The 11,703-nt window shown below is 41.9% G+C and overlaps 2 protein-coding genes across 8 annotated transcripts; one reads left to right on the plus strand and one right to left on the minus strand.

The window, feature by feature from the left end:
• Nucleotides 1–1,950: 1,950 nt before the first annotated feature.
• Nucleotides 1,951–6,403, plus strand: LOC115694109 (pentatricopeptide repeat-containing protein At3g12770-like). Of its 6 annotated transcripts, XM_056302531.1 has the most exons (4): nucleotides 1,951–4,066; nucleotides 4,165–4,279; nucleotides 4,700–5,335; nucleotides 5,432–6,403. In XM_056302531.1, exon 1 carries the CDS (start codon nucleotides 2,069–2,071, stop codon nucleotides 3,962–3,964), a length of 1,896 nt encoding a protein of 631 aa, XP_056158506.1. In that variant the 5' UTR covers nucleotides 1,951–2,068; the 3' UTR covers nucleotides 3,965–4,066; nucleotides 4,165–4,279; nucleotides 4,700–5,335; nucleotides 5,432–6,403. The 6 variants fall into 6 exon arrangements, with proteins under 6 accessions (XP_056158506.1, XP_056158500.1, XP_030477092.1 ...); XM_056302525.1 differs by lacking the exon at nucleotides 4,165–4,279; XM_030621232.2 differs by lacking the exon at nucleotides 4,165–4,279 and having other exon boundaries at nucleotides 4,733–5,335.
• Nucleotides 6,404–8,002: 1,599 nt separating this feature from the next.
• Nucleotides 8,003–11,341, minus strand: LOC115694115 (probable folate-biopterin transporter 8, chloroplastic). 2 transcript variants are annotated; one of them, XM_030621236.2, is made up of 2 exons: nucleotides 10,492–11,341; nucleotides 8,003–9,958 (listed from the first exon to the last, which is right to left on the minus strand). In XM_030621236.2, exons 1-2 carry the CDS (start codon nucleotides 10,991–10,993, stop codon nucleotides 8,820–8,822), a joined length of 1,641 nt encoding a protein of 546 aa, XP_030477096.1. In that variant the 5' UTR covers nucleotides 10,994–11,341; the 3' UTR covers nucleotides 8,003–8,819. The 2 variants fall into 2 exon arrangements, with proteins under 2 accessions (XP_030477096.1, XP_030477097.1); XM_030621237.2 differs by having other exon boundaries at nucleotides 8,003–9,947; nucleotides 10,492–10,704.
• Between the last annotated feature and the right edge of the window lie 362 nt (nucleotides 11,342–11,703).

Raw genomic sequence — 11,703 nt, forward strand, 5'->3', positions numbered from 1 at the left:
AATTTAATTGAGCAGTGTATTTCTACTGTTGCTATACCCTTCTGCTTAATTGCTGGGTTGCAGGCACCTTCGCACTCCCCCAAGGGCTTCAGCAAGGTGAATCATTGTCTCCTCATATATATTTTCGTAATATACTCAGAGACCCTTTCAAGTATTCTGCAAAGAGCTGAACAGATAAGATTTGTTGAAGAAATTAAACTGGGGAGACTAAGCCTTGTAATGAACCATTTGATGTTTACGGGCGATCTTCTCCTGTTCTCCAAAGCTGACGTTACAAAGATTACTTCCATTGCCTAGGCTTGTACTGCTCCTGCACAGGCCAAGTTGTTAACACAGCAAAATCCTTCATTTTCTTCTCCAGGAAGACGCCACGGGAACGTCCAGAGAGACAGTTCAAGATTCCTTGTCATATGAGCCATGCGTGGCGGTACTAAATACCTTGGCAGTCCATTATTGGCTTCTGATAGAGGCTGGCAGGACTTCAATTTCCTCACGGAGAGAATGGGGGACAATACGGAATTGTGGAAAAAGGAGAACTCTTTCCTATGCAGGACGAGCCACACTAATTCGTCATGTCTGTCCAAAATATCCCTATCTACTCGACTGGCGAGAAGAGTTCCTGGAAAGAATTAGCGACAACCTCAACGCAATTATCCGACCTTTTGGTGGGAAGTAGGAGACAATAAGCAACGTTGCTTGGCCTTGAGAAGCTTAGATGATCTATAAACTAGGGGTGAGCATATTTCAGGTAGAATCTAAGAACCTGACCGGTGGGAACATGTAGATTCACGGTTTCAAAAATTGGAGAACCTGTTTCGACTGATAGGTTCCAGATTCTAGGTAGGTGAAACCTAGAACTTGGAACCTAAAACCTTAAGTAAGTTTTTTGTGTTTTTTCTTTGTCTATGTCTTCGCGTGATCCTGCGATATTCTATGAATTAGATGATGAGTGTATAATATGGAACAACTAGTTTGGACTTTCATTTTATGAATTGTTAATTTTTCATATTCTTTGTATGTCTAAATATAAGTTGTGGTCAGTAAATTATAGCAGCAAGTAGTAATTATTAAAGATGATGATTTATTAATAATACATGTAAAATCTGAGTAGACCTTGGAACCGACCTGAAACCTGTTACAGGGTAAGTTCCAAGTTCTGAGGTATGTAGGGTAGGTTCCAAATTCCAAAAAATGAGGAATCTGTTCCTATGGGTAGGTTTCAAGTTCCAAGTGAAACTTGTACAGAACCTGGTGTCGCTCACCTCTATTCTAAACTCCCCAAAAGCCAAGGAGGGCTGGATTTCAGAAAAGATGGGGACTTTAATGAAGCATTGCTAGCAAAGCTTGGTTGGAGAAGATCAAGGACCGGAGCAACTTGTCGCGAGCTTTCTAGAGGGGCACATGGAAGAACAACAAAGGACCCATAGCAACAGCCACAGCAAGGCACCGTTAGGGACGAGTGAGTGTGGCCTACGATACAGTTTATTGATGCTGAATACTCGAAACTTTATTGTATCTTTTAATTATTTTTTGGGATAAGTGCATTAAAAGTCCCAAAACTTATCACGAAATTGCAATCGAGTCATAAGATTTGTAAAAAGTGAAATAAAGTCTAAAAATTGTCACAAAAGTGTAGTTGAGTCCTTCAACTTTCAAAAAGTGTAATGAAGTCCTAAAATTTGTGAAGTTTGTGTAATCAAATCTTAAAACTCGTTAGCATTTTCTATTTGTCAAGTTATTTATAGTTAACAGAAGGACTTGAGTTTTAGGATTCAATTACATTTTTTGAAAGTTTTAAGATTCAATTGACAAGTTTCAAAATTTTCAGTACGATTTTATTTTTTAAAACTTCTAAGGCAATGCTTTTTAATTCGTAAAATTTGGAAAAATCAAGATTTCTATTTTGTCCTCCTCAGCATAAAAATCAAGAAACCTAGGAATCACATGGTACCAATCAAAAAGAACAGAACACACATACTTCCTCCATGTCCGCCATCTCCCTCCCCTCCCAAAGTCGCACTCGCAGCTCTCTAGCCGGAGCCTTCAGCGTGCGAAGTTCGTTTGTCTCATGATCTCCTTCTCTGGACGGGAAACATTCAGAAACACAACCTTCCGATGCTGCTCAAAAGCCGCTCTAGCCGATTCGCCTTGCTCTGCCTCCACCCTCCTCCATTTCATTCAGCTCTGCGCCGAGGATCGATCTCTGAGACTGACCCGACAGTCCCACGCGCGAGTCCTCGTCAATGGCTTCGCTCGGAACACTTACCTGGGAACCAAGCTCATGTCCGCATACGCCGCCTGCAGGAGCGTGCGGGATTCAAGATTGGTTTTTGACTCGTTTGAGGACAAGAACGTTTACTTATGGAACACGCTGATTAATGGGTATGCGAAGAGTCGTGCGTATGAGGTTGCTTTCGAGCTGTTTGATCAAATGTGTCTGGGGAACGTGGTTCCTGACGATTACACGCTCGCGACATTGTCGAAAGCTGCGGGCGAGTGTGGGGACTTGGCTGCTGGGAAAGTCGTTCATGCGAAGAGCGCGAGGATTGGGTTTGTCTCGGATGTTGTTGTCGCCAATTCCCTAATGTCGATGTACTGTAAATGTGGAGAATTGGATGAAGCAAAGAAACTGTTCGATGAAATGCCCGATAGAAGCATTGCTTCTTGGAATGTTCTGATAACAGGGTATGCGAGCTTAAATGATGATAATAAGGGTACGGAAGTATGGGACGTTGTACAAAACATGCTGAACATCGGCTTAAAACCAGATGCGTTCACGGTGTCGAGTCTTTTGCCTTTGTGCATTGGTGATTCTGAGAAATATAATCATGGGAAGGAGCTTCATGGTTATATGTTGAGGAATGAGTTGGAGCTTCTTCCGGATGCAGATGTTCACTTGGGTTGTTGCTTGATAGACATGTACTCCAAGAATAACAAGGCGGATGCTGGGAGAAGGGTATTTGAACGTGTGAAGTCTAAAAATGTATTTTCTTGGACAGCAATGATCAATGGTTATGTTATATTTGGAGATTCAGAGGGAGCCCTCTCTCTTTTTAGGGAAATGATGGTCATGCATGATATAGAACCCAATGACATATCTCTGGTAAGCATTCTGCCTGCTTGTGTAACGCGTGCTGGTTTATCAGCTGTGAGAGAGATTCACAGTTTTGCCATCAGAAAGAAAATAGATCACGGTGTCTCATTTTCTAATGCTTTAATAGATGCATACTGCAAGTCGGGGGGCTTAATTTCTGCAAGGAGAATATTTGATGCTGCTTCTTTTAAGGATGCTGTCTCTTGGAGTTCCATGATTTCTGGATATGGACTTCATGGGAAGGGTGAGGAAGCCGTGCTTCTGTACAATGAGATGCTACATTTACGAATCAAGCCTGACATGATAACGGTAGTAGGGGTTCTTGCTGCCTGTGGTCGATCAGGAATGGTCAGCGAAGGCCTTAACATATATAGCTCAGCAATAAATGATTATGGGATTGAACCAACAGTGGAGATCTGCGCTTGTGTTGTTGACATATTAGGTCGGTCAAACCAGCTTGACCGAGCACTACAGTTTATAGGCAATATGCATGTGGAAGCTGGTCCGAGTGTTTGGGGGGCTCTTGTCAATGCTTCTGTAATGCATGGGAACCATGAGATGAGAGACTTGGCTTATAGCTTCCTTGTTCGTATGGAACCTGAGAACCCTTCAAATTATGTATTCCTATCTAATCTATACGCTTCCTCAAGAAAGTGGGATGTGGTAGCTGGAGTGAGGAAAATGATGCACGAAAAGGGTTTCAGGAAGGAACCTGGATGCAGTTGGATTGTTATTAATGGTAGGACTAATTGCTTCTATGTCGCTGATAAGGTACATTCTGCTTCTCATTCCATCTATGAGATGCTGGATAGCCTTTTGGTGGTAATGAAAGGAATTGTTAGTTATGCTGACAACGAGAATCAGATATAGATCTTTCAGCATTTCGTAGTTAATGATCTATGCTGAAGGGATTCTCAGCTGAAAAGAAGTCCATACTACAAAAGGGACTTTTGATGTGAGGTATGGTTTAAGGTAATATCAATCCCTCAAATATCTTTATGAAATTCTCCTGTTCCGCACTTAGAATTCTCTAATAAAGTGTACTTAATGGCATTCCTCTGAACTTGTAGGTTCTTATATCTGTAACCTTCTGGTTCTTTTGGAGCCAATTATACGGTTTTAAGACCGCTATATATTCTTTGTCACAATGTGACACAGCTGTGGTTGAAATTAATTATCGTGAAAGTATGTATATTTCGTTAAAGTATATATATTTGAGTTATTGATATATCTTTACAGTTGATTGGCTGTAACTTAAAGTCATCTTTTATGCCAAATCACACTTCCTGTGTGCTAATCAGCAATTGGAAGCAATCTGTAGGAATGACGAAAGAATTGTCCTATCTATCTCAGCATGAGATTCTGATTCAACTTTCCATCTGTAGCGATAGCAATATTTTACAATTTGAAAGCGACTGATTGGAAGTATCTGTACTAGAAATAGATTTCGTTAAGTGCTCGTAGTGGCAAATTCTTCTGGTAACATTCAGGAATGTAGTTCTAGTTTCCAGGTCATGATTTATCGCAAGGTTTTACTTTTATCTTCGAGCAGATGTAAGCACTTGCCTTCACTTATGAGTTTTTATATGAAATGTGTTGCAACAGAGAATGCCAGCTCAATACTGCTATCTTGGACAGGATAAATCTTCTCCATCTACTCGAGAAGTGGCCTGGAGGAAAGAGTGAAGCCATCAAAGGTCTGATTATTTGTACTTCTAGAAGGGAGTTCGATGACGATAACTGTATCTTCTCTGAGACTTATCTTTCTTCTAAGCTACAGCGTTCAACCTCCGCGACCACCTCCTGCATGCTGGATTGTTTTGCTGAGGAATAGTGGGTGCATAATAGAGCCAGTTTGATCATCTCTTCCGCCTCATTCTCGCCATGGTCTCCCTGCGTACTGGGATCAATGAGTTTTTATAACTGTTTATAATAAAGCAACTGACCATCCTGATGAATGATGCGATGTTGATTCCTTTCATAAGCTGCCAAAGATCAATAAAGCTGCAACCACGGATGATTTGAAGGACCATGATCCCATATGCATGCACATCATTCTTGACCGGGCACACCTTGTGGAGGTACTCTGTAGCAATATGGCCTGGTGTACTGAACTAATTCAATCAAAGTCAATACCTTCAGAACAACTTTCTGCTACGACATTGTCCAGTGGACGACGGTGTCCCAATCCTGCCTCGTTGGACCGAATTCAATGTATGACGGTGAATTTTGCCAAAACAGGTAGGAGGGTCAAAATTTGCATCCAACAACATGATTGCTGAATTTTCCGAAGACTGCATTTTGATGAAGATACGATAACCCTCTTGCTATTCCCAGTGTTATGTGCTTCCAGGTGCTCCAATTGAGAGGAGGCTGCGATTAGGGCGATTCCGTAAATGAGAAGCCTCACTTCCGTGGACTATTAATGGGTATACAAGCCAAGGTTCCTGCTGTTAAGTTGCCATGCCAGAGCCAGTAACTTGAAGCAGATTCCGATACACGGCCACTTCGCTGACCTGTAGCTCTGCTCGGAGTTGTGGCAAACCATGCTTTGAGATCTGCTTTTTATTGGCACTAAAGACCCATCACACAGGCATCCGTTGTTGACCCATACAATATACACCTTAACTAAGGTTTGCTCTCATTGAAATTTCCGGGTGCTACTAGCAGTTCCTGGTAAGTAAAGCTCCTAAAATTTCTCTGTTGCTATCCCATAATGAAGTCTTCAGACACATTCGCATCCTAGGATTTCTTCGGTCTCCAGTACGAAATGTTGAACACTGGGGTTGTGAACCCCGAGAGGAGAACCGACTGCAGCTCGACCAGCAATTGCTCTAGTGACGGCGTTGCCGAATGGCAAACAAACCAAAAGTTCCAACCTCATACTGTTAATTTACCTGAGGCTCTACTTGGTCTCGTCAATTTGCACACAGGAGTGCAAGATTTGAGTACAGGGATAAAGCAATGTTTTGAAGTTCACCCACAAGATGCATCTCTCCCTCTTACACAGGCGACGTTGTCCGCGCTTGATTTGAGGGTTTTAACAACCCACCCTCTCACTGACCCTTAGATCAAGGGTCGATAAGACAGCATGTGTAAAGTTTTCTTACACTGGCGGTTTACATAGGCGGTGTATGCTCTAATTTTCCATTTTCCAACGGCTAGCCTATGATCGCATCCATAATACGACAGTACTTATATTCTCGGCCTTCATTTAATATTTCGTCTAGTTCTTGAGAACTTCTTTACATGAGTTATGTATACTATATTTCGTTGTGTAATGATAAGCTGGCAAATTATTTGTCTTAATCTTATGAGTAGCGTTATGCCTATTCGAGCGTTGCAGGAGAGTTCACAGCTTTATTCATGCTTTATTGTTGTAATTCATTTTAGGGTTAATACCACGAAAAACCCCAAACCGGTATATCTATGACAAATTTACCTTAAACTAATTTTTTGACCACCAAAACCTTAAACTGATACATTTGTGACAAATTTACTTTTTATTAAATTGAATTAATATCACGAAAAATTTCAAACTCGTACACCTGTGACAAATGAAGGGTAAATCCCAAAACTGATATACCTATCAACTGTTAAGTGTCATCCAACTCAGAAATTTAACGGTAAAATTTAATGAAAACTATCAGAGGGTAAAATTATCACAGATATACTAATTTTGGGTTTTTGGTGGTTAAAAAATTAGTTTGGGGTAAATTTATCATAAGTGTACCAGTTTTGGGTTTTTCGTAGTACTAACCCTCATTTTAACCAAAATTAAATTACCAGAATCTCCGGCTTTTAAGAATCGGCGCTCCTTAGTATTAAGAATTTTCACGTACTAAAGAAGCCATGAGACCACTTACTTTGGAAAACCTCTTTGGATAAATCATTTTCATGCATGCAATGCAAAACAAAAACATCGATAAAAAGAATAAATTTTGTCTATAGTATGTTCAATACAACATATCCGCGCGTGCGCGGGTCGGGTCGGGTCGATGACTAGTTTTCACTAAATGACCACTCAATTCTACACGTGTTTTTTGAAAAATGAGGTAACCCATGCATCCAAAGTCAGTGGAGAGTTCTTTCCCTACTTCTTGGACGGTAACTAGTTATTAATTAACCCTCACAATGTCTATATACAAAGTGTTAGTAATATTTATAATATGAGACGTGAGATAAGAGAAGAGAGAACTTATTTAACGATAATATTTGAAGTCATCTAAGAGGTTATTGTATTTTGCGAGAAATCTAAATGGTTTGAAAGTTAGGACTTGATTGTAGGGATTTCAAAATGTTCGAGACATTGCATTTTTTTGAAATGTTTTTGACTTGATTGTGAAGTGCAGAGACAAGTTCAAGGAGATGACCAAGCGTGTGTTATAGAGAGGGAGAGAGAGAGAGAGAGCGGAGGGCTGCGAAGTGATGATCAGCGACAGAGGTGGGTGGTGGCGCCAGTGCGGCGAGGCGGTGGCAATGGAGAAGCAAATCTGGGGGCATGAGGCAGAGGGGCTCGAGAGAGACACAAGCGAGTAAAAGAGTCGAAGCATGTTTGAAGGAAGAGAGAGGGACAAGGTACTTTGGTCATGCTACATTGAGGGTGAAAATAGCCACACCCTTTCCTTTACCCTTTTGACATCAAGTTGGGTCGTGCTTTTCCGGAACAACATCGAACACATCATGCTTATCTTGCTTTCATTCTACTATTTACAGAAACAGAAAAGACCTTGTCTTAGGGTTTCCCTAGAGAACTCATTGGAGATGAAGTATGATGCATCAACACTTGACAATCCCAACAAAAAACTTTCTTGTGAATGATTCAAGACAGCCTCGACACATCGGAAAAGATCAGCGAAAGGGACACCCTGAAAACACAACCACAGTTTGTAGCTAATATCACTAGGATTCAGCAGCAGCGCAGAGCCATATCCCTCCAACCGATTTCATTCGTTAATTCGACAAAAAGAAAAGACTCGTGCAAAACAACGAAAAGAACGAGTAGATTTTAAATGGTAGCAAAGTAAAAACTAAAGCTTATTGGCAGAACTGTAACATCTTAAAGACTTGTGTCCTCTATCAGTAGCATGATGACTCCAGAGATCATTTTCTTTGACTGGGGTCTGCCAAAAGATGTTTGGTTGAAGAAGCTAATGCCAGAAATGGATGGAAGCTACAAAAGCTGCAATTCCTTTTCAACTCCAAAATCACCATCCATAACCTCCTATAAGTCAGAAAACTATTTACATCAACAAAAATTTGAGCTCCTCGCGGGAGGATGAAGCCTCAGGATCTCACTTTATACTGATGTTAGGACTCATCTGTCGAGTCCAGCACCCCCCCCAACTTCCTCAGAAAGCTCCTGTGGCAAGTTGAGTTGCTGAAGATCTTGTCGAAGGTTCTCTGGCCTGAAAAAATCCTCAAGCCTTCTTTATTAGGGAACCAAATACCTTCATGAAATTAAGGATCACAAAGAAATAATGCAGTTGTTAGAACATCCAGAAACCTCCCTTTTTTCCTGATAACAGCTTTGAAGTCATGAAGGAGAAGGAAAGTTATCGAAGTTTTTGGGCTGAGAAGCAATCGTTTTCAGAGTCTAAAATGGCCATCCAATCTGAGTTCCTTCACCGGACGACAGATGCCGAGTAATGGTAATCGCGTGCGCACTTCTATTACCGATTCCAAAAGTGCAAAGACATCTCATGGTGATTTCTATCTCAGTGTCTCAGACTCTCTCGCGCCTGTAAGATATTACTGAGCCAAACACCACTCGTCCCACTCTTCTGTTTCTTCGTCTTCGTTTACTCAAGCCTCTTTTTCTGTCCTTCTCAACAGTATTTAGTGACACAGGCAAAAGATGAATCCACGCCATGGGCAGCAAAGCCACCATAAACTGTATCAGAATCCCCACAGGCAGGCTTGAGTAATCGCCGGAGGTGATCCTGATAAGTGATGCTAATCCAACACCCAGAAACCCGCTAAATATTGACGACAAACACAAGGCCGATGCTAAGAAAGATGTCAGAGATCCTTCACAACCCTGTGGACATAAATTAGCAAACAGCACTGAAAACGGAAGGAGCTTAAACTGTGCAATTGTCTCTGCTAGACCAGAAAAACAAAGGGAGAACACATCATTGGGAATTCCCAACTTCAGATTGATCTGCCTCACCAGAACTAGGTCTAGAAGAAGCAAGCACGCGTACAAAACCTGCACCACTCCAATTAATCTCCTCATCGAAATATTTTTCCAATACCGGTCAAAGAGTATTGACGTGAAAAGCAGGAGCAACTGGCCTATTACGCGTGACATCCCGATAACTGTAGGATCAAGATGTAGACATTGAGTTTGAAAGCAGAAAATCGAACCAGACAGAATCGGCACCATCATGATAGAAAGCACGATCCAAGCAAGAGGGCCGGAGATGCTCTCTTCACGAACCGCCCTTAACAAATCTGAGAGTTGATTTCTAATGCTAAGCAAGATCGACTTCTTTTTTAGAGTGTTAACTGACGGCTGAGATACTCCAAGAGATGCTTCTTTTGTCATCAATGACATGGCAAACTGAAGGGAAAGAAGGCACGTAAATATGAAGAACATGTCTTTTGGTGGTGTTCTAAGAAGAATATATCCGCCTAGCAAGTTTCCAAGGATTCCACCAGCTGCTGAAGCCATGAATGCGTAAGACTGGAGACCACGTAAGTTGTGTTTCTGACCATACTCCGCAACAAGAGCATCCATAGCAACTTCACTAATAGATGCACCTATATTGCTGAGAAGAACACATGCCACAAGGTTTGGAAGAGCTTCACGAGCAAGAGGGATCAATGCCAATGGTCCCCAAGAGAGAACCTGTAGAAGCACTGAAGATACGACCATGTTAAAGCTGTCCACAGATTGATATACTCAATAACAGTTGGCGAGATTCTAGAGAATTAAGGAGAATGGCCAATGTGAATAATGTGTTTCAGTAACAAGTGATAGAATGAATCTCTAATATCGACCTCCAAACATTAATATACAACGGATGCTAATACCATTCCATATTACGATAACATATCATAAATCTACAAACATATGACAATAACTTGCTATCTAGCCCTAGTTATGAACAGACTTCTGGAGAACTTAATCTTAAGGCGACATACAATTCATGTCTTCCAATGCAAGAAAAGAACAACCAACATCAGGAAAACGTCACAGGAAAGGTCAATAGAAATAAGGAACTAAAGCATTGAAAAACAGCAAAGGAAGCTCCAAATTCCATTAGAACAATGCAAGACTCTAAAAAACTACAAATTTCCTTCAAATACAAACTGTCAGCAGATGAACATACAGTAGTTCAACTCAGATAGAGAAAGACATATTTAAGAATCAGAGGAATGTGTCAACAGACCTCCTGCCGAAAGATATGGCAACCTGTGAGCACCACCAACGTAAATAGCATCAGACAATATCCCATACAGAGGCTTGGCCACCATGGGCAGATTCCCAGAATACTGCACAAGCTGCAAGGTGGATGGAGGCAGCTTGAGATTGCGGGCCATGTGGAAATTCAAAGCCAACCACGGGAAGCACCTGAAACCCTGAACCCAATACCCAAAACCACACAAGCCCGCCATCTGTCGACCACCCACTTGAAGAAAATCCTTCCTTTCCTCGCATCCCCTGTTTTTCCTTAATCTCCCCTCGGAGACTGGACTTGGGATCACCAGGATAGGGCTGGCGATGGTCACTTTCGGCTTCTTCGATGGCTTGTTCATGGTGTTGGGGTTCTTGTTCTGAGTACAGAGGATAGGCCCGGCGCAAAGGGGCGATGGCTTCGGCGGGGGTTTTAGCATCTTGCAAGCGGTGACCGCCACGGATGGTTTGTCTGGCAAAACCGACGAACAAATCATACTTCCTTCTCTCTTCCTGGGTTCTTTCTCAGGAACCCAAAATCGAGGTGACGAAATCCAACCACAGGGGGGGGGGTCTTATTTCCGGGTGGCAAAACCGGGCAACGCCCTAAACCAGGGATCGAATGGCATGACGCATTAACCATATAAAACAGCAAAAGGGAAGACGACAAAGAGAACAAAGAATGCCTGAGAAAGAACCAGAGGAGAGCAGAGGAATCTCCCTCTATTTCTTCGCATTAGATCCGGAAGAGTCTAGTGGGTCGCTCGGGACTCTCGCGTAGCGTGCAGCGTCTTAGGGAGAGAGAGAGAGAGAGAAGTGAAGACAGAGAGTCTCTCGAAAAACCTTGTTTTGGTGGGTTTCGGACTTGTTCCCTTTCGCCACCCTGGTCCTGTTGCGGGTCTCTTTCTCGCGGAGATCTCGAGGTGGGGGATCCGGCCAAAGATCCGACGCGCGTAGAGTTCAATCTCAGACAACAGGACATAGTTTCAAAAAAAAGAAATACCAATTTTATAATTGACCATTCATCGACTTCCACTGAAATTTCAAATCTGATCCGAATAATTTAAAAATTTTACATCACGAAAATTAGATTTAGAACTCGAACAAAAGTTACTGCTTTTTATTGAGATTAAAAAAACATTTGAATTACATTTAAAGCAAAATTGGTGTCCAAAGAGGAGGCGAAGGAGGAAGTCAGAGTGTCTGA

This window comes from Syzygium oleosum, unplaced genomic scaffold (assembly GCF_021117445.2).
Source record: "Syzygium oleosum isolate NSW1041296 unplaced genomic scaffold, Sole_v2.1 Sole_v2.01, whole genome shotgun sequence".
Lineage (NCBI taxonomy): Eukaryota > Viridiplantae > Streptophyta > Magnoliopsida > Myrtales > Myrtaceae > Syzygium > Syzygium oleosum.

Excerpts from the sequence above, each read along its gene's own strand:
- LOC115694109 (XM_056302531.1), top strand. The coding sequence starts at position 2,069 with ATGATCTCCTTCTCTGGACGGGAAACATTCAGAAACACAACCTTCCGA.
- LOC115694115 (XM_030621236.2), bottom strand. The coding sequence starts at position 10,993 with ATGATTTGTTCGTCGGTTTTGCCAGACAAACCATCCGTGGCGGTCACC. Across the intron at positions 9,959-10,491 it reads GCCATATCTTTCGGCAGGAG|TGCTTCTACAGGTTCTCTCT; the intron begins GTCTGTTGACAC and ends TCGTATCTTCAG.